Source organism: Lepisosteus platostomus, chromosome 1 (assembly GCF_059453375.1).
Source record: "Lepisosteus platostomus isolate fLepPlt1 chromosome 1, fLepPlt1.hap1, whole genome shotgun sequence".
Classification (NCBI taxonomy): domain Eukaryota; kingdom Metazoa; phylum Chordata; class Actinopteri; order Semionotiformes; family Lepisosteidae; genus Lepisosteus; species Lepisosteus platostomus.
Window position 1 is genome coordinate 69,922,047 of NC_142611.1, and position 21,222 is coordinate 69,943,268.

Sequence of the window (21,222 nt, forward strand, 5' to 3'; positions counted from 1 at the left end):
CGGTTTAGTTGGATAAAGTAAAGATTTTCCCCCCAAAATAATATAAAACATCTATATTATAATCCATAATCCTGCTCATAGTAAATTATCTGCATCAATACAGATTCCTTTTGACATTGGAGGTTAAGAGGCCATAAAATTGAAAACTGAGGAATTTGTGTGGTAGAATTTAATTTAGGTCTAAAATCTTAGCATATACAGAATTAATACAGATAAATATTTTGCATGAATCTTAATAAGTAAAATACTCAAGCTAGCATTTAGGAAAGGATTTTTAATTTGATTAAATCTTAATTTACAGTCCAAATATTTACACCTGTGCAACTTTAATTGACCCGAGGCACCAAATATCTATTGTAACTATTAAAATTAATAATAGCACCATCATTCTTCATACCCTTTCTTAATTTTATTAAAGAATCATCATCATAACTTTTTAAGTACTGAAAAATAATGTAAGCAATATATTTTGCGTTAGATTCTTTTACTCATTCTAACAGTATATTCTATTTACTGTTATAATTACTTAATTTGTCCCCCTTTTAGTCTGTTGATATACTAAATTAAGGTGCAGTGACATATTTAAAGCCCACCCTGGAAAAGCAGTAAGAACTGCTCAGCTCAAGCTGGGGCATACTGCGGATTTAGATAAGAGTCCACAAAGCCATAAACGTCGTTCTTGAAATTGCCCTATCTGAATACTTTACTCTTCATAGGTCTATTTCCTCGGTGTGTTATAAGATCTATGAGGCCCTCACATAAAAAAAAGCACAAGCCTATATAGCAGAACTCAGTGGCACAGAAGTGATATTACGCTGTCGAAAACCAAGACGAAGACAGGAGGTCGAAACTTTCAGTGTTGTAGTTCACCACTGTATAAGGGTAAGGCTGTGGGTGACCAAAACGGAATTCTGGCAGGGACGATGTAGAGTGTCACTCCTCACACATAGTCAGTGTTTTAAGAATATAAGAGAAAATTAAAAAAAGAGGATCTCATGCAGCCATTCCTTGAAAGAAACCTCGGTAGCTTCTTTCTGTACTTCAAATGAATGTTTTACATTGAGTCTACAATGTGACACAAATATTAATAAAGCTGAAAACATTAAGGATATGGATATGAACAATGATTTTTCAAGTATTTTCTTTCCCCTCTCAGTAACCAATTAAACAATTAATGTTGCTTTTAAATAATATAAATATTCTTCCATGAATTAATAGATTTAATTTCAGACATTTAGGGCTGGCTATAAACTGTTGTTACTTAGACATATGGGAAATACATTTTTCTCAAATTAAAAGGTTAAGAAAAGAGGAGAGGTAATTTCAACCAGTCTTACTGATTTGGTTCCTACTCGTTTTTTAAGTGAAAAGCATCTTCAGGGCATTTCTTGAAGAATCCCAGAGATCAGTCCAGTGTGAGGTTTGCCCTTTCAGCAGTACTTCGTTTTCCTCAAATGCGCCTGTTATTCAGTTACATTCACACAATACCTTGTATTCTTACAGCTTTCAGCTTTTGAAATAACATGATATCAATTAAGATATCCTCTCCCCACTTCATATGTGGCATGAACTGGCTTAACTGGCTGTTCCGCAACATCAGGAAGCAGGCTTTTAAAATATGAAAATAAAGCAGAGAACTGAACAGCCATCTACTCCTAATATCAGCACTAGGACACTGGATATAGTGTAGCTACCACCTTGATTCTGGTTTATAGAGTTGTGTTTCGTCTCTGTTTCCCTCCTGGCTTTAACATTCCTTTCCTTCAGAGGACAGTTTGAAGAAAAGATAAATCCAGCATCAAGCCAGCAGTCCATGCGAGACATCAATAAAAGGGAAATGCAGTATTTCACGCCTCAGTTACTGGCTGACTCAGCCAACCTGGGAAGAACTTTAGCTGCCAATAATGGACCATCCTTCTTATCCACCTCTCCGAATGCATTAAAATCGTTTAGGACTCCAGAGTGAAACTCCATGAAGTAGAAACAGAACAAAAAAAAGCCACAATGATGTTATACCAGGTCATGAAAGCCTAGCTGACAAGTTCCTCAAGTACCTTAAAGGCAGAAATCCAAGTTTTTTTTTCCCTTGGGTGGTGCACATACAGTAGCTTCCAATTTAAAATTTCTAATGAGAATCAGAAATGTATTAACTGTTGAAACAGGGCATCCCAAACACATGCTGCTGTATGGAGAAAATAGTGGTGTTTAGTCATACAAACGTAAGAAATGATCCAAACGAAATTGAAACTATTTGACCCATCTTGCTTCTTTACAAGTTTAGTAGCTAGTCTAAAATTTCTAAATTTCCTCAAGGAGCCGAAAGTCTGGGCCTCAACCATCTGGCTGGGGATCCTTTTTCAGATGAAACAGTCTTTTTGTTGCAGAACTGTGAAAGATGCTTTGCATCACTTTTTGCCTCCATAGAAATATTCCTTTTTCTGGAATTAGTATTTCTAATAGATTTTTCCAGCTGCACCTGTAGCTCTGTATACTGTTTATCTTTTACTCTCATGCCCTTATAAGACCATGGGCAAAAACACTTAAACTATACTTCTATAAAAAGACAATAAAAGATAATATTATCCATTGAACCCATGGAAAGCAAATACTACAATCACAACATGCTTCATTTTTAAAATTTATCATAAATTAATCTTCTTTCCATTTCAGATCAAAGCACCTCACACAAGACCTCCGGTATTTATATTAAGAGAGGCAGCTAAAGATTTTGGAGTATGTTGGTTAATTAATTACTTTTTGTAATAAATGAGAAATTCATGGGCGGTAAGGCAGCACAGAGGTTAGTCATGCAAGTTAGCTTTTGGTGTGCGTCAGTGCTTAAATGTGTAAAACTGCAATACAATTGTTTGGATTTGGTTACCAGTAGAAACAGAGTCATACCGAGAAGCTTCCCAGATTTGCAACCAGGACAAGGTGCATCATTTATTGCTGTTTAAAACCCCATCTCTGCATCCACACTGATGTATCTGACAACTTACGAAGATAATAAATATAAAAACGGTTTAATGACAAGGGGATCTCACATACATCATGTGGCAAAAGTTTTGACAGTATTCATATTCAGTTCACCAGTAACATGTTATATACATATTTGGGAAAAAAATACAGTTATAAAACGATACAGCTTGAAAATTAGGAACAATGAAATGTCTCACGCAGCTTTATAGATATGGTGCATAGTCTGGATGACTAGTAGTGTACAGTTATTTGGCTAAATAAATTCAAGACACTGAGATAAATGAATCGTCCAATACGTATTGATCCACACTACTGAAGAGGAAGGTGGGAACAAATAAATGGGACATTTTTCCAGACCCCGTTGCATATTGAACATTTGTAAAATGTAATGCTTTATTATGCACACCTATTGTACTCTCTTGAGGAATGTTTTAATGTACAAAATACAATTTAAAAAATGTATATAATATTCTTCTTTTTACTGAATTGATCTCTTCCTGAGGTTAAAGAATGTTGATACCAATTTTGTTTACCTTTGTAATAAAATGTATGCAGCTATCTTTTTAACATCTTTTTATCTTTTTCTTTCAAGGTGGCTTAGGAGAGCATGAAATATTTAAGAAAAAAGGGAAACTCTATCAGCTTATAAACAGGATAAGACGATTAAACAATGGTATGTACTTCAACTATTTAAAAAACACAGAAAGTCTAACATTGTGTTGAAGCAATTAAACCTTAATATTCAGAATTTAAGATTTGTTATCTTTGTTTAATATGATACTGTCATTTGCAAAAGTGCTGACTTTTGCTGACTTCAATATATACGTATACTGTAGTAACGTATAAATAAATTAAAATAACATTATGTTTTATTTATTGTTTCAAAAATGTTACATCCCACAATGTCCCCCGTGTTTTTCTTAAGTCTAAATTTCCTGTGTGTATTTCCAAAGCAGATTTCCACAGTACAGGGTAAAGTTTACCTTGATCAATTCAACGGGTTTCAATTTAAAAAAAAGTAATGATCTTTTTCTGATTTCAAACAATACAAGAGACGACGAAAGTATTTCTCAATTGCTGTTTAGACATTGGACGAAAAAACACCTCCAGGGAAACAGGGAACAAAAAATCTTCAGGGAAAAATGAGAAAAGCCGAGTTCCTAGAGCTGCCACTTCAAGACCTGAGAGAATATGGCCTGGAGGCGTCATTCCATATGTTATTGGAGGCAATTTCACTGGTGAGATTTTCTGCTTTTGCTTACTTAGAGGTTAAACATCTAATTGCAGAACACAAACAAGGAATATCTTATTCTAATGATAAAATGATTCCTAAAATAAGTTCTTGATTTGGTCACTTTAGACCATTCCATATTATGCGTTTTAAATAGCTGGCTGTAGTTTAGCTGGAGACCAGGGTCCTTGCAGATACATGCAGAAAACCAGAATTCTAGCACTGCAGTCCTGGCCTCAGGCCTGCTTTGGAATCATTCCTCGTAAATGGGGAAAGAGCAGTTCGTTCTGACAGTTCATATTAACATGTCCAATTCATTTCTGAGTAGAGCTGGATGAAATGTGAATAAACTAATCCACACTTCAGTTATGGCATGAATAAATTTAGTAAGTGCACAACACAAGCAAATTTGTAGTATAAGACAGCTATTTTTTCATTTCTTGATAAAATACGATAGTCCTTTTTTCCCCCTATATGGGAAATCACAGTAAATGATATAGATGTGTGCCAGTACATTTTAGCAATCTAATCCCATTTCCTAGAAATCATTCTTTGATGTATCTGCTATGTTCATGTATAGGTCTGCATTTGAGGAGAACAAAGATATAGAGGTTGAATATTACAAATAAAATCATTGCCAGATGCGCACACACTGAGGATATAACTGAGGATATATTTTATATTTTGGAATTTGACATTGGCATCTCTTGGAATGAACATTCTGACATCATGATGCCATCATCTACAGAGGTTTACTGTAGTAGAGTCTAGTGCACTGTGGTTACATTTCTGTATTCAAAAACAAATGTTTTTTTTTAATCATTTAAACGTTGTTCACAATGTCAAAATCTCGTTTTAGTTTTTAGTCATTTATTTGTGCACTGCAGTTCAATCTTCCCCGAAAACTACATTTATTAGAGGTAATTTGATATTGGGGATAGATAAATCAATCTATTATTTTGGAAAAACTTTAAGAATGTCCAGGGATATTGGCCAGAGAAGAGAAATCAATCGTATTTATGTTCTTATATGGAATTTACAAAACAGTACTTAAAATTAATTAATGATTAAAATCATGTAATACGACAGATTATGTTTTTTATTCAGCAAGCTAAGAAAAACTGTTTTTAAAATATTTTGCAGAATTCTACTAAAATGTTCTACTATACAAAAATACATGTATTTTAATCTTATTTCCCCCTTTCTTTATTAACTAGTTAACTAGTAAAAGAGACAATTGAAGCTAAAGGACATCCTTTTTAAGTTGTCTGCCTGTCAGAGTAGTAAAGAATATATTTTTTGGTTTCTCATTATGTGTGTAAATGAAACAATTTTTGACATTTCTCATAAATAGGTAAAATAGTATAATGCTAATTGACAAGGTAGAATTAAATGCTAATCTATTATTTGCTAGACGGTGTGAAATTCTGTCATATTATGATGGTTTTGTACTAATACAGGCTCTCAGTCTGTTTAAAAGTTTGATGAATGGTAAGTTTGGATGTCATAGTGAGGAATGTGGCTCAGATTTTTTACTGTTTTAATTAGTGTTCTGATTTCTTCAGGCAGTCAGCGAGCTATGTTCAAACAGGCCATGAGACACTGGGAGAAACACACTTGTGTTACTTTCATTGAGCGGACTGACGAGGAGAGTTACATTGTCTTCACATATAGGCCCTGTGGGTAAGTTTGGTGTGATCTGAAGAGGAAAAAATGTATTCCATTTGCACTGTGAGCTGCTCTCTGTGTCTTTGTAAAGTCATTAAGCAGGCCAGGTAATCAGGTTACTGAGAGGCAGTGCTTTTGCAGATTAAAATCTTTGCTTTTCAGCACACAGACGTTTCTGTAATTGAAACCATTGAGATATCTGTAAAGTGACCTTCTGTTATATAGACTTTTAATGATAGACCCAGGGTTTAATAATCTATTTAAATGTAAATTTATATCATATAAAAGAAAGACATTTGTTCAGATAGCCCTTTGAACATATGCTACTTTTCAAAGAAGCTCTGCTTCTCTAATCCAGACTTAATTACCATGGAGGTGGGCTAGTTGTGTTTAGAGCTCTTCTTCCTTATTTATGGAGATGGACTGAGTGCACAGAAAGACACCCATAATAATAATAATAATAAACTTTATTTTATATAGCGCCTTTAAAGGTGGCTTCTCAAAGCGCTTTACAGGATGACAATAACAATAGATAAGAAGACTACAACAATAAATAAGAAAATTTCACAAGACAGGACACAATTATAATTACAACAATACAACAATAACAATAGAGGAGACCGTGGAAGATGGTATTAAGAAGAGCAGAGGGGTGAAGAATGGAACCAGTTAAGTAAAGGCTTTTCTGAAAAGGAGGGTTTTGAGTCTGGATTTGAAGGAGTTTAGAGAAGGTGACTCTCTAATATCCTTGGGCAAGGAGTTCCAGAGCTTGGGGGCATAGCAGGAGAAGGCCCTGTCGCCCATACAATGTAGACGGGCTTGGGGGACAGTAAGGAGGGCAGAATTTGAAGAGCGGAGGTTGCGAGGTGGGGAGTAGGGCGATAAAAGTTCAGACAGGTATTGAGGTGCCAAGCCATGTAAAGCCTTGTAGGTGAGCATGAGGATTTTAAAGTCTACGCGGAATTTGACCGGAAGCCAGTGCAAGGACTCCAGGATAGGAGTAATGTGAACACTTGCACTAGATCTGGTCAGGATTCTGGCTGCTGAATTTTGGACATACTGCAGCTTGTTCAGAGTAGATTTAGATACCCCAGGGAGCAGAGCATTGCAGTAGTCAATTCGAGAGAATACAAATATGTTGATCAGCTTTTCAGCCACAGTTAATGATAGCATAGGGCGTAGTCTTGCGATATTTCTAAGGTGAAAAAAAGATGTTTTGACAGTATGCTGTACATGTGGGTCGAATGTTAAGCCAGAATCGAATATAACCCCAAGGTTTTTCAATTTTGATTGGAGCTCAAGTACAGAGCCATCTACAGACAGGGTTACAGGACTGGCTTTACGAAGTTGATGGGGGGTACCAATAAGCATGACTTCAGTCTTGTCACAGTTAAGATGAAGGAAGTTTTGAGTCATCCAAATTTTTATGTCAGAGATGCAATTAGATAGAATAGAGACAGCCACATCAGTGTCGGGTTTGGTATGGATGTATATTTGAGTATCGTCAGCGTAAAAATGAAAGCTGAGGCCATGTGATCTTAAAAGCTGACCAAGTGGGAACATGTAAATGCTGAAGAGCAAGGGGCCCAGTATTGAGCCCTGAGGGACACCAGACTTGACAAGACCAATTTCAGACCTGTACCCATTGAGAGAGACAAAGTGACAGCGATCAGTGAGGTAAGACTTAAACCATTTGAGGGCAGTGTCAGAGACTCCAAACACAGTCTCGAGACGAGAAAGCAAGATGTTATGGTCGACAGTGTCAAAGGCAGCACTGAGATCAAGAAGGATGAGTATGGAAAGAGAACCAGAATCAGAAGCTATTAGGAGATCGTTGGTGACTTTGACTAGGGCGGTTTCTGTGCTGTGAAGTTGACGGAAGCCAGATTGGAGGGGTTCGAAAAGGTTGTTTGTCATGAGGTGGTTATGTAACTGAAGTGTGACAGCACGTTCTAGAATTTTAGAGAGAAAGGGTAAGTTGGAGATGGGGCGAAAGTTGTTAAGATTGTCGAGAGCCATGTTAGGCTTCTTTGGCACTGGGGTAATAGCAGCAGTTTTGAGGACCGTTGGTACAATGCCGGTGCTCAAGGATTCATGTATTATATTGAGGACAATGGGACAGAGAGAAGAGAAACAGGACTGGAATAAAGTGGTGGGAATGGGATCTAAAATAGATGTGGTGGGTTTCATGCGCGTAACTAGTTTGTTTAGGGATGCTGAGTCAAGAAGAGAGAAGCTGGAGAGACGGGAACCAGAGAAGTTGGATGAGGAGGGAGGAGGTGTGGAAATTATATCCGTAGTGGAGAGAATGTGATGCCGGATGTTGTCAATCTTAGAACTAAAGAAATCTAAGAATGTGTTGCAAAGTTGTGATGAGGCAGGTAATGTGGTGGGGCAGTTTGGCTTGAGCAGTCTGTTGATGGTGGAGAAAAGATGTCTGGGATTGTTTTGGTGATTTTCAATGATGTGAGTTTGTTGTTGGGTGAAGATGGCCATTCTAATAGATTTGTGAACCTTTATTTTTAATTGCTGACCCCCATAGCCACAGAATAAGATTATGAAAATAATAAAAATATTTCTGCCTTTCCCTTTGGTAGGTTATTGATTTTTGATCCATACTTGAACTTTGATACTTGAAGCTTTTAATTTCTATTGCTGCGTTAGTAAAATGATTTAAAAACATTTTCAGCCAGGTCAGAAGATGATTTGTAATAAAAAAAACTGAGCAAAAAGCAAATATTTTTTCATCACTCTTCAAACGAATCTATGTGGTACTACAGTCAAAAGTGAGAATTCCAGCTAACAGAGAGGAAATGCCACATGTACATGAAACCCTTTCCTTATAAAAAGATTCAGTTCACCTAACTAAAAAAAACTCATCAGCATGTTTAAATGGCTACTCTCTTTCCACTAGCGTGTTGAATACCCAGTATTCAAACTGTGTTCCAGCCATACACAGAGCACTTTTAGAAGGTTGATGCTTAGATGGTCCTCCAATAATAGTAATACATAATACACAATAAGCAATTTTGAAATATAATACACAGTGGTGCAGTGGTGAGCATTTCTGCCTCGCAGCACTAGGGCCCTAGGTTCAATTCCAGCACAATTACTGTACATGGAGTTTGTATGTTCACCCCGTGTTTGCATGGGTTTCCTCTCACAGGCCAAGGACATACTGTACTGGCCAAGGACATACTGTACTGGTTAGTTGGCTGGCTTCTGGGAAAAGTGGTGTGCATGTTTGTGTCTGGGTGCATCCTGCCTTGTGCCTGTTGCTTGCCAGGATAGGCTTCAGTTTCCCTACTGCCTTGTATGGATAAAGTTTTTATGAAAATGGATGGAAGTATTATACTGAATCTACTGGAATATATTACATCGCAATTTAAGTGTACTAGATCAGGACTGATAGTGATGTATGGCCATATTGGTTTAATCAGAAACCTTTTGATCGGTATTTATTTTCAATTCCAAAGAATTGCCAGGCAAGCACTTGGCGTGAAATCTAAAGCTTTTTCTTCACAAAACGTGTAGTAATGAAATGGTTTACTACTGATCTACATTTATTTATATCGCATCTTGTGCAACATCTTGTACAAGCTTTGAAATGGGCTCCTTCACATGGACTTGATTTCAAATATCGTAATGTACAGTCTCATAAGCGACTGAAATTAAAGTTACTTCAAAATAATAATGTAGGAGATAGTGCCCACCACCTTTATGAAACTCATTGCCATATACTAAGCTTCCTGAGCTATCATTGACAATTCAGAACAGATTAGGGAGAATTAATCTTACATATAAATAGATACCACCCTAAACTAGTGTCTGTAGCAATGGAGATTATGTGGATCAGTAATCTTAGGCAATGCTTTCCTCAGGAGTGCAGGCAGAGTTCACTTTCAAAATGGCCTTAAGGGTGGCAAACAAGCAATTATCAGCTGAGGGAGGTTTTGCTATATTACAAAATAAACTTTAGTGGAAATCTGTTAAAAGAAAGCAGATGAGGAATTCAAAGTGTGATGTCATTTAGATGTTAATGTGCTCTCAAACTCAAAGGGTGATAATTTGCTTCAATATTTAAATTGCGTCCTTTTTAAAATAAAATATTGGGTATTGTTAATTATTTTCTTAGTGACTCAGTGTTATTTCATTTTGCTGTGCTGTTTAGATCCTTAACACAACTGGTCTCTAGCAAAGTCTCACGAGAGATCGCTTTCTTTATGCCATGAATATTCAAAGCAAGACCATGTAAAATGTGCCTGGCAAGCAGTCAAGAAACAATTGCTTTTCTTAGCTTTTCACCATAAGACTACCACTGAAATTTAAAGTGATTGGACCTGCTTCACTTTGAAGGTTTCTATAAGCAAAAATGCCAGTTTAATGGGTCAGAATTTGGTCACAGGAACCATGGGTTCTGCTAAAAGAAGGTATGCAGAAAAATAACCTCTCCTGTCTTTGCCTGGCAGATGCTGTTCCTATGTAGGGCGACGAGGAAATGGTCCACAAGCCATATCCATTGGCAAGAACTGTGACAAGTTTGGGATTGTCGTTCATGAACTGGGACATGTGATAGGCTTTTGGCATGAGCATACAAGACCAGACCGAGATGATCATGTGACCATTATAAGAGAAAATATCCAGCCAGGTGAGATCCCACAAATGTACCCGCTCTGAGCAACTTTTAATTATTTTGAGCACTTTGTGTAGACCTTTTGTCGGAACTAATTATTGTACCAATTACCATACTCCTAAAATTGAAACCAGATTATTTGATTGTTTTTCAACAAGTAAACACTTCACCTTTTAAGACTATTTGTCTTTTCTTCAATTATCTGGAATATTACAAATAATGTTTTTTGCTAGTTTTGCTTTTTTGCAACTATTTAAGATTTATTTTGCAATTATTCTTCTCTGCTCTCTTTTGCAAGTAATTCCTCATAGTCATAGGCAATATACCAAGACGTTTTACTTGTACTTTAGATCTTAGAAGTTTTGCTAACATTTCAGTTTCCACTGCATGGCTCACTGTAGTAAATCGACTGAAATTACCTCTGATCTGAGGATACAAACTTAGAAGTGAATAAACATTTGCACTGAAAATCCAGTGATAATTTATGAGCCTCAAAAAAGAGAATATTCATCATATAGGAACAAGTAATAGGTTTATTTCATGCTGAAAAGAGAGGAGAGAAAACACAACGTTTCGTCCGTGGAGCCTTCTTAAGGGCTCACACCTGAAGAAGGCTCCACAGCCGAAACGTGTTTTCTTTCATCTCTTTTCAGGATGGAATAAACCTATTACTTATTATATAGTTCGTTATGTTATATAGTGCATTACAAAATAGAATTAATGAAAAATATTTAATGACAAATAAATCACCAGCTCTAAATAATCAGCAGAAACACTATTGCAATTGTAGGAAAAGGTTTAAAATTAACAAATTTATTCTGAGTCTTACACACACATTTCTAACTTTTTGGAGATATTTTCTCGGATTTTATCCTCACATTGACTGGATTGCCCTACTTCAAAGCATCATTGTTTGCAATTCCTTTCAGGTCAGGAATACAATTTTCTAAAGATGGAACCTGGAGAAGTGAATTCTCTTGGAGAGTCGTATGACTTTGACAGCATTATGCACTATGCCAGGAACACCTTTTCAAGGTTGGAGTCTAAGGTTACCCATCTATGAGTTTGCGTTTGAATTATTTTATTTTGTGTGTGTGTGTGGGGGGGGTGTATGCTTGCTTGAATTCTGTTGAATAAGGTCATCCATAATATAGTAGGAGAATGTTTTCCTGTTAGTAGGCTCTGATCTGCTGCGTAGCAGGGCTGCCTGCACAAAGTGATGCCACACATCATTCTGGTGAGTGCTGGACTTCAATGAAGAATAAAGTGTGTTCCATACTGTATGTAGAGATCTGGAGTCCTTTAGAATGAAAAGTTTGATTTAAGCGCAAGGAACTCGCATTAAATGTGGTGTTTATTTATTAATTTGTGTGGTGAAATATTTATTCAAAATTTCAAGATTTATTCAAAAAGATTTTTTTCTGTTAATATGGCTATGATCTTAGCTAATGTTACTGGTCCTTCTAAGAAAAATGAAATTTTCTATGAATTAGAAATACATAAATGGAGATACACAAGTCATTAAAAGTAATAGAAGATATACATCTTTCATTCCCACTTTGCACCAGATTGCAGATACTGTCTTGTGTCATTCTTTTCCATTTGTAAAGCTTGATCAAGAGAGTGTCTTTCACTGTTCTCCAAGTCCTGTGTGCCTACATGGTGTGTGCAGTGGGGCTTAGGACTGGCGTGCAGGTCATTCGTGGTGTAGGGGTCACCGTATTTCACAAGAAAGATTTTATCACACTAGAAGCCATTGCTTTTACAACAGCACAAGGATATGCCTTTTCCTGCTAGAATGCTTGCAGTTCAGGATGAGGAAGTACACAGGAAGTGCAGCAAGTAAGGTCCCATAACTTGATCGATGTAGTGCAGTGCTCTCAGACTGCCATTAATCACAGTGAGTGGAGCTCTGTAACAACAAGACACCCCTCTCCAAAGTATTAAACTTGGTCTTCCCCATCAGTCTTAATGAGGTGTCACGGTTCTTGATCTTAGTGATTGTGGCCTGTCACTAATGGATTGTGCTTAGCTGTAACGTCTTGTCAGGTTAGAAACTTTTGGCAGTGAATACCCCAGCTGGTGAGCAACAGTGCCCTGACTTAGTTAATCAGTGTTGCTCTCTTGATTTGCAAGGCAGATTGGTTCCATTTTGTGTTATTTTTTCCTGAATTCTTCAAAGCTTGACATTCAAGAAGATAAATCAGTTCAACCCTGCCCCATTGAATCTTTCACTAATGAGCTGTCATAATGCTTATTCAGTCCAACAGCTGAAAAAAGGCTCCACAGCCTTCTTCACAGAAGCAGTTTTTTCTTCTTTCTTAAGAGCTTTTCCAAACAAGAGGGGTGTTTTCAGTGTCCTGTTCTGGTTTGATTTTTTTTCTTGTTTTGTTAAGTATATGTGGTTTTCCTTTTACATCCCAGTGTAGAATTAACCTGTATTTGTCCCTTTACAGCATGGACACGGACACTGCTCTTTTTTCTCTGACGTACATGAAAGATCTTGGGGAAAGGGAGAGAAGTCATATTGTATCTATATTTCGTCTATATTATAGTTTCATATTTCCTGCGGTTACATGAGACAATCAAAATGGCAAGGATGTTTAAGTTTAAAATACAATTGTGCACCATACATTTTTGTATTCATAGAAATGTGTTTCAGATAGAATATTTAAAATTCTGTTTTTGACTACATTTTCAAAAGCTCTGGACCCTTCACTTTTCCTTTATAGAGAAAAGCAAGGAGATTTACCAACAAGAGGATGATATTCGACCCTCTGTACTTAGAATTCGTGCAGCTTATTGAGGTGTTGGTTTTATCCACCCATTTCTTAAAGCATTTCAGACAACTGGTGTCAGCAATAAGGTGTGCCAGATTGTTTCAGCCAATTGTCACCCTGTTCTCAGGCTTGTCCATATACAGTATGCTCTTGAGCTCTTGTTTCATTACTGAGCATGGGAATCCAATGATAATGAATTACTTCATTTGCATGAAAACTTCATTTTGAAAATCAAGTCCACTGATAATATCCTCTGTCGGTACTAAATAATACAGTTCTTTTACCTCTCGTTTACCTTTTACAATAGAGAAGTACTCGTGGTCACTTTTTCATTAACTCTTTCTATAGGAGCAATTCCCTCACTGTAGTGTGATGACAACAACTGTACACAATTCTTTTTATGTAATTGCTTTGTTTATATATAGTTTGTAATCTGTTTGGCATTTCTTTGCTATTGTGTTCAGGATCTAAGAGTGTAAACATGTAGGTTTTTTCTGTTTTCTAGGGGCATGTTTCTGGACACAATTCTTCCATCCCGTGATGATAATGGAATAAGACCAGCAATTGGCCAACGCACAAGATTAAGCAAAGGAGACATTGCACAGGCAAGAAAGCTGTATAGATGTCCAGGTACTGCCAAGCACACAACTGACAAAAACTGTGTCAATAAGCTACTTAATGTCAACTTTGACTTTACCTTTTCAGCCCCCTTAAAACATAAGCTACTTGTTAAAGCTGCTGATTCTTTGAAATCCTTCACAGGGCACTGAAATAATTGTCAGTGGCCTGGCTTCAGTCCCGCCTTTTATAAACTCTCCCATTGCAGAAGCTTTTTTCTTTTTTGACCCATTCAAACATGTACACTGTAGTAATGCACTTAAAAGGCTGCTTCCAGACATTAACAAAATGATAGGAACTACTCTTATACCCAAACCTGAATGCTGCAAATGTACATGTGTATTATGTAAGTGTTCTACTTCCATTGAAGAGAAGATGTCTGAGTGTTCTGAGGCATTGTGTTATGATGGCACATTGATCTCCTCTTAGAATCCTGCCTCGGACTGCCTTTTCTTCTAGTTTTTAATTGTTTTCATGATTCCAGGCACAATTATTTTTTAACTAAAAAGGACCACATTTCTGCTCACTACAGGTTTGGAGGACCATGTTAAGGGTTTGAATTGTTTCATTTTGATGACACTCTTAGCTGTGATTGAAAAGAAGACTAGCCATGTGGAAAGATTAGATTTTTTACAAAAGACCTCTCCTTTGGTAGTTCAGTACTACACTGCATGAAGAGGTCTATAAAAGCCATTTCACCTCACCCATCTTTAGTCTGATTCACTTTGCTAAGGAGATTGCCAAATGTACCTTTTTATTTTTTTTCCTTCTAACAATACTAACTACCAGTTATTCATTTTGGCAGTTAGCTACTCACATGGTACTAAACTTAAACGTCAATTTCAATCATACTTTGTCTTGCTTAGTACTTTAATAGTGTAGTATTTTAAGAGCACTTTGTTGTACTTTATTAATGGTTAACCTCAAAAAGATTTTTCACAAAATAAGTAAGGAACATTATAACAATGTAATTGTGTCGCAAAATGAATTTTGAAGACAAGAATGATGTTATACTTCTCTGGAGTCACTGTGAGTGGATTACATTTTAGTAAGGATTTATTTGATTCATTTGAGGTTAGAAAAAAGACCCTTTGTCCTTTCCAGTGCAAATGCTTTGTTTTATATGTATCAGAAACAAATACAGATTTTAATTGAAATGACATGAAAGACCCCACACTTTGTTTTATACAATCTGGCCTTTTGCATTTCTGTGTTTTGCATTCAACATACAGTTTGTTTTAACTACCTGTATATGCAGCAAGGAGTTTCATGCTATTCTGCAGTTTTTCCACGGCTTCTTGTGAGAGACCCTTCATAATACACAATCACCCCTGTTGCTTTGCTGAGTGCGTGTGCTGATAGAGTTCTGTTTTGTGCAATGTTAAATTTGTCTCGAAGCTGTATGTTTGCCAGTATTAGGTTTTGTAAAACAAAACTTTAACTAACATCCATGCAATCATAAAGACATGCATACCATAACTGTTAGCAAGTTCAAGTGAACAAGAACAGCACAGGCACTGTGCAGATTCTGATAGGTATGAATGTTGGTTTATCGCCAACACACACTTCAGTAGCTCAGTTAGGTTTTAATGCAGAGCTTATTTGGCATGACTCAGTCAGCTGAGGGAATGGCAGCCTAGCTGTGAGGATAAGTGAGCATAAAGCTGCCCAACCCCCCGCTCACTGCTGTGAGAAATGAGTTAGGGAGTAGAAGGGGAAGCAAGGGGAGATTCAAGAGAGACACAAGCAAATGGAAGTCCTGGGTGCGAGATTTATATTCTGTACGTAGACAAGCAGATGTGTGTGAGATTGGGAGGAAGTTTAGAACTTCAATGTAGTGAATAAATATTTAAGCCAGAGTTTCCCAGCACTGGTTCTGGGGACTCACACACATACTTTCTTTTGGCAAATTTGACAGTTGCAGTTTTTTGCCGCCTGGAATCCCATGTTGGCAAAAGGAAAATAAAGGAATAATGAAAGCAGCACGGGGGAATAAAAGAATATTTCACAGTGAACAGTTCAGTCAGTTGGAAATCTGTAGTAGAAGCAAAGTTGCTTGTGTACCAGAAAAACTCCACAAGAAACATGCGATAAGAGACTGGACCTTCCAGCACTTTGCTTGAGAGTTTTTTTTTATCAACATTGATTTTTCATACACAAAATGATTTCCACATGTTCAAACAAATCAGTAAAATGGAGTACACTGTTTTTCTGTAAAACACCTTGAGAAACCACTTTTAAAGGCGCCATATAAAATAGTTTTTTATTATTACCTTTTACTACAGATCCAAACATCATGAAGGTATTAGCTATTGGTTGCTTTCCTGTTGAAAAAATAGTTTTTAACCTTCCAGTTTGCGGTGTACAAGCAATCACGTGATTTTTTTTTTGCTAGAGAATTAAGTTATCATTATATTAACCTGAAGGGTCACCACATGTTGAAGTGCCATATTTAGTGCTCAGCATGAAAACCTCCCCCACTGTTTTACAGTGCTTGTCAGATCTAATCTCTCATTCAGTCTAACAAGGAAGCTCCCATTTTAAAGAGGCATTGTCTTCCTTTTTACAGACGAAACCTCCTCACTCACCCCCTTTTATCTGAAGATATTGTCATCATTAATAATTTATTAAGCTCATGATTATCTGCTGATTGCCTGCTGACTGTTGATGCTCTTTAATTGGGAAGAGCCTGAGCTGTGATTGCAGTGTCACCTTGGCTCTGCTCGGGATCAGGTCCCTAATTCTCCGGGTGAAATCACTTGTTGATTGAAAGCTGTGAAGGTTGGGGGCTGCTGAGTGATGGTCTCAATGAAGCCATCATTAATTGTAAGGCAAATGGCAGCAGCTGATTCCCAGCAGGAGGGGTGAGCATTAATCAATCTCCTAGGAGAGGTGAAAGTGATTGACAGGAAAAACTCTCAAGTGTTAGGCTAATCATGCTCATAACAAATGGAAATAGATTTTTTGCATCCCCCGCTTACTTGATAAAAAGAAATCCTTTTAACCTCAAGTCGCTTAAAGATACTAGATTTTTTTTTTCTCCAAAATAAACTTCCACCACACTTAATAATAAGCTCAGTCTGGAAATGCTGTCCATGGATTACGAACACAATTAATTAGCTCACTGTTGTATAAAACTCTGTGTTTTTGTCATGGTGCCACAGACAGAAGAGCATCCTGTTAAAATAAAATACAATATTATGAGATATTGTAATTAATCTAAAATAAAATATCTATATTGGGATATGTCTATAATACAATATCTCTGAACCATTGAGACATTTAGGAAAGCACAACAATCTTGTGTTGTGGAATAAAAATATCTAATTGGGAAAACAGAAAGACGGTACATGAAGAAGTCAATTTCAAATACACCACTGATAAACACACATTTTAAATTTTAATTAGGGTAAGAGGGCATACATTGCAATTAAAATAAGAATTTAAATAATTAAAACTGTATAATCGATGCTGTGAATGTTCTAATAAATGGAAATTGAACTTGTTCATGAACAACATTGTATGGCAAATAAGGATGACAGCATCTTGATAACTAAATACAGTATATTGATGTTTGTATTACAGCTTGCGGTGAGACTTTACAAGACTCAACTGGTAATTTTTCTTCCCCTGGATTCCCAAATGGATACCCCTCATATACTCATTGTGTTTGGAGAATATCAGTTACACCTGGGGAAAAGGTATGCCGTGATCTGAACTTTTAGTGAAAAATAAAGCTAGTGTTTACAACATTTGTTTATGCAGTGCTATGTACTCTTTGTTTTCTTGTAATATATTATAATGAATCTGAACATTGTGAAATAGAAGCTGTTGGTTTTTATTTATTGTGCTTTCAAGAGAATGTATACACATTAAAAAAAGAAATGTGCCAGACATAGAAAACAATCTTTCAAACAAAAACAGAGTGACTTCTCTGGCATATTACAGAGGCGTTAGCTGAAGAGTTTGGTCTTAAACTGTTAGTTAAAAGAGTACGAATAAGAGAAGAAAGAAGTATGGCTGACAAAAACAATAAATATTAACAATAATTAACACACTCAGTAGTTACACAAACATATCCAATTAGTGGGTTTCAAAGTTTTGTTTTCAATAGATATAGAAAATCCAGAACTCTGCAGTTGTAAATAGAATACCACAAAGACCTTATAAGGCCAATTAGAGAGTACCTGTGTACTGGTCATAATGCCAGATGAATAATTAACTTTTGGGATTATTGCTGATTCAGTGCCATTTTGAATAACGGTAATTATAATATGGGTGTTGCAGTGGTTAACACTGCTGCCTCACAGCGCTGGGGACCTGGGTACAATTCCAGACCTGGGGTGCTGTCTGTGTGGAGTTTTATGTTCTTCCAGTGTTTGCATGGGTCTTTGCCAGGTGCTGCTGTTTTCTCCCACAGTTTAAAGACTATACTGGTAAGTTAACTGGCTTCTGGGAAAACTGGCCCTGGAGTGAGTGTTTGTGTGTGCCCTATGATGGTCTAGCACTTTGTCCAGGGTGTATCCTGCCTTGTGCCTGTTGTTTGCCAGGATAGAAAATGGATGGATGGATAGTTAATATACTGTATAGGGAAAAAGTAACTGATCAGTCTAAACGGAATACAATATTTTCCCTGAGGTCCAGAAGCATTGGTAATGTTCTTTTGGGTTCCAGAAAATCTTCATTGTCCTTTTTGGAATAAAGGTGGATGTTTTAAAATCAATTTATTTACAATATTCACATATACTTTTAATCAAACGTTCATTTTGAGGTCTGGCTGGTGGTATTCTACCTTGGAACTCCCGAGAAATGCTGAATGCATTCGTTTTTATTTTGTGAGGATTGAGAACAATGATATATTTCTAATAGAACGCTTCGTTGTGAAACCCGAGGTTTCACCAGTACACGTTGACAAATAAGCCCTTTTCCCTGTCTGCCTAACTTTCCTCACAGAAAGACATTGCAACATTCAGTCAGCAGCGGCAGCCTTGGATGTGACTCTTGCAGACAAATGGAACAGCTCAAAACTGTTCATTCCGAGCAATCCTTTCTTGTCCCATTCCAGTTCCAAACCAATGCATTATTTGCATTTGGTATTCTGTGGCACTGCAGAATGTGCTTGCATAGCCAATAATTTGTGAATGTTGCTGACACACATCCATTGATTGTCCTCTCCTGGGAGACTGGGCCATAGTGTCCCCTTGAACTGTAGACTGCCTCATCTATTTGGCTCAGAGATTCTGCCGAGTTGCAAAATGCTCCTTTTCAATTCCTCATCTCCAATAACGCAGGCAATTACTCTACCTGATTAAGCCCCTAAAATATTAGCATGTCTTTTTGTATTTTATATCTTCAGGATATTTGGGTTGCTGTATCTTTTTGGTCATGCCACTTTTGTGAGGAGCATGTTTTGAAGGCAGGCTGCATAATATTTACCCCCCCCACCCCCTCTTTATTTTCTGTAAAATCTTCAGATCAAAATTGAAATGTTTTTGATTAAAGCTCTGCACACTGCTCAATGAGCAATCAGCTTATCACTTGATTAATAGAGCAATAGGAAATACCCTGAAATAATCTCCATCACTAATCAAATATCTTCATCTAACCAAATTTAATAACGAGAAAGCCTCTATTTATCTAGGTGTATTAAAGGTCACATAATATGTTACCTTTGTACACAGTTAAGAAAAATAAAGCAGAAATTAGAAATCAAAATGTCATTCAAAGTTTTAGGTTGAATGGCATTATATCAGTTTCATTCAATGGAAGTAATGAAACTTTTTGTATAAAATATAATATTTTATACGTTTAAAAAGAATAAAAAGGGAATATCTAGTCATTAACTATGTTTTTAATAACTGAAACTTTTCCATAAAAAACAGGGCTACAAAATAATTTAACAAGGGTACAATCAAATGAAATTGGCTTGAATACTAAAGACCCGAGACTGAAACATTTTATGTGAAATTTTACCTTTTTATGTATTTATCATGAAAAACAAATCATGGATTTAAATATTGTGTTTCATATTTTGTATTGGAAAATTGAAATTAAAGGGGTAAAATGGAAATGAAAGACAGAATGCTGTTGTCGTGTCTAATCATTTTATGCAATCGTAATCATTGCCTTGATAAATTTGTCCAGGGGACATTTTTGGCACTATCAGAGGCTTTTATACATCATTTGCAATATTTAGATCTCAGTGCCAGAAGGAGGCACTGAAAGGCACTTTTTTACTGCATATATTTCACAAAGAGCCCCAAGATGATATTTTTTTATTACGAAACCCTATTGCTAAACACATGACAGGCCCAAAAAAACAATTCTGCAAGATAACCTGGATGACCAAATATTTTCAATCATTTTTCATCACATTCCTCAGGATAATATTTTACTGTATGATTATCTTTGTAACCCTTTGTTGACAAAATATTGAACAATGATCTGGGAATATAATATGACAATACTATGGATGTTGCTATGATGCTTAAAGTATGTTTTTTGAACCCTGATAAAAAATAACCTGAGGCACCATAATGCCACCTTTCACCAAAGCCTACAGAAGTCTGCAACTCAAGAACAAAAAGTCTTCTTGGTCTTTTCTTTTTGTCTCCTAGAGCTTTTATGAGCCCCTTTACTCAATATTTTGCTATATCTTCAATCACCAGGGTTAAATCAAAGTTGTATTGGTATTGGATAAAATTCATAGACCACTAAAATATACCACAAAACAATAAATATTTTCCACCAGAGACATTAAAACTCTTTCAAACCAGCCAAACCAGTCTGAATAGTAAAAAAAGATCATCTGACTCATTACATTGTCACTTTAATGTAATGGCAGAATAAGCCTGAAAATAAACTGTGACTAAGGATCTGCACCCTTGGCTGGAAGGTTGCCGGTTCAAATCCCACAGCCAGCAGATTAATCCTGCTGCGTTGGGCTCCTGATCAAGGCCCTTAACCCCAGCTGTTCCAGGGGTGCTGTACAATGGCTGACCCTACGCTCTGACCCCCAAGCTTCACTCTCTCTGTCTGTGTGGAGAGCAAGCTGGGGTATGTGAAAATACAAATTCCTAATGCAAGAAATTGTACAGTATATGGCTAATAAAGTGATCTCTTATGTATAATATCTCTAGGCTTTTGTCTTTAACTAGGGAAACTACTCTAAGTCAGGTCATGTCAACACTTGACTCTTATGAATTATAAAACTGGTACTTCATGATGACTTTTTTTTTCAAGGAAACATCTTCAAACTGTTGTATTTTCAGTGCAGTATGTGCAGTCATGTCTTATGTAAGATACTTATGAGA

At 36.6% G+C, this 21,222-nt stretch overlaps 1 protein-coding gene across 5 annotated transcripts in view; it reads left to right on the plus strand.

Annotated features, from left to right (window-relative positions):
- tll1 (tolloid-like 1) overlaps positions 1-21,222 on the plus strand; it is a 99,813-nt gene that overhangs the window by 45,658 nt on the left and 32,933 nt on the right. For all 5 annotated transcript variants that reach the window (XM_088636169.1, XM_088636151.1, XM_088636178.1 and 2 more), the window contains 7 exons: positions 3,572-3,652; positions 4,065-4,217; positions 5,776-5,893; positions 10,348-10,526; positions 11,441-11,546; positions 13,797-13,921; positions 17,495-17,610. In XM_088636169.1, coding sequence (XP_088492295.1) covers positions 3,572-3,652; positions 4,065-4,217; positions 5,776-5,893; positions 10,348-10,526; positions 11,441-11,546; positions 13,797-13,921; positions 17,495-17,610 — 878 coding nt within the window. The remainder of the gene's footprint in view (positions 1-3,571; positions 3,653-4,064; positions 4,218-5,775; positions 5,894-10,347; positions 10,527-11,440; positions 11,547-13,796; positions 13,922-17,494; positions 17,611-21,222) is intronic.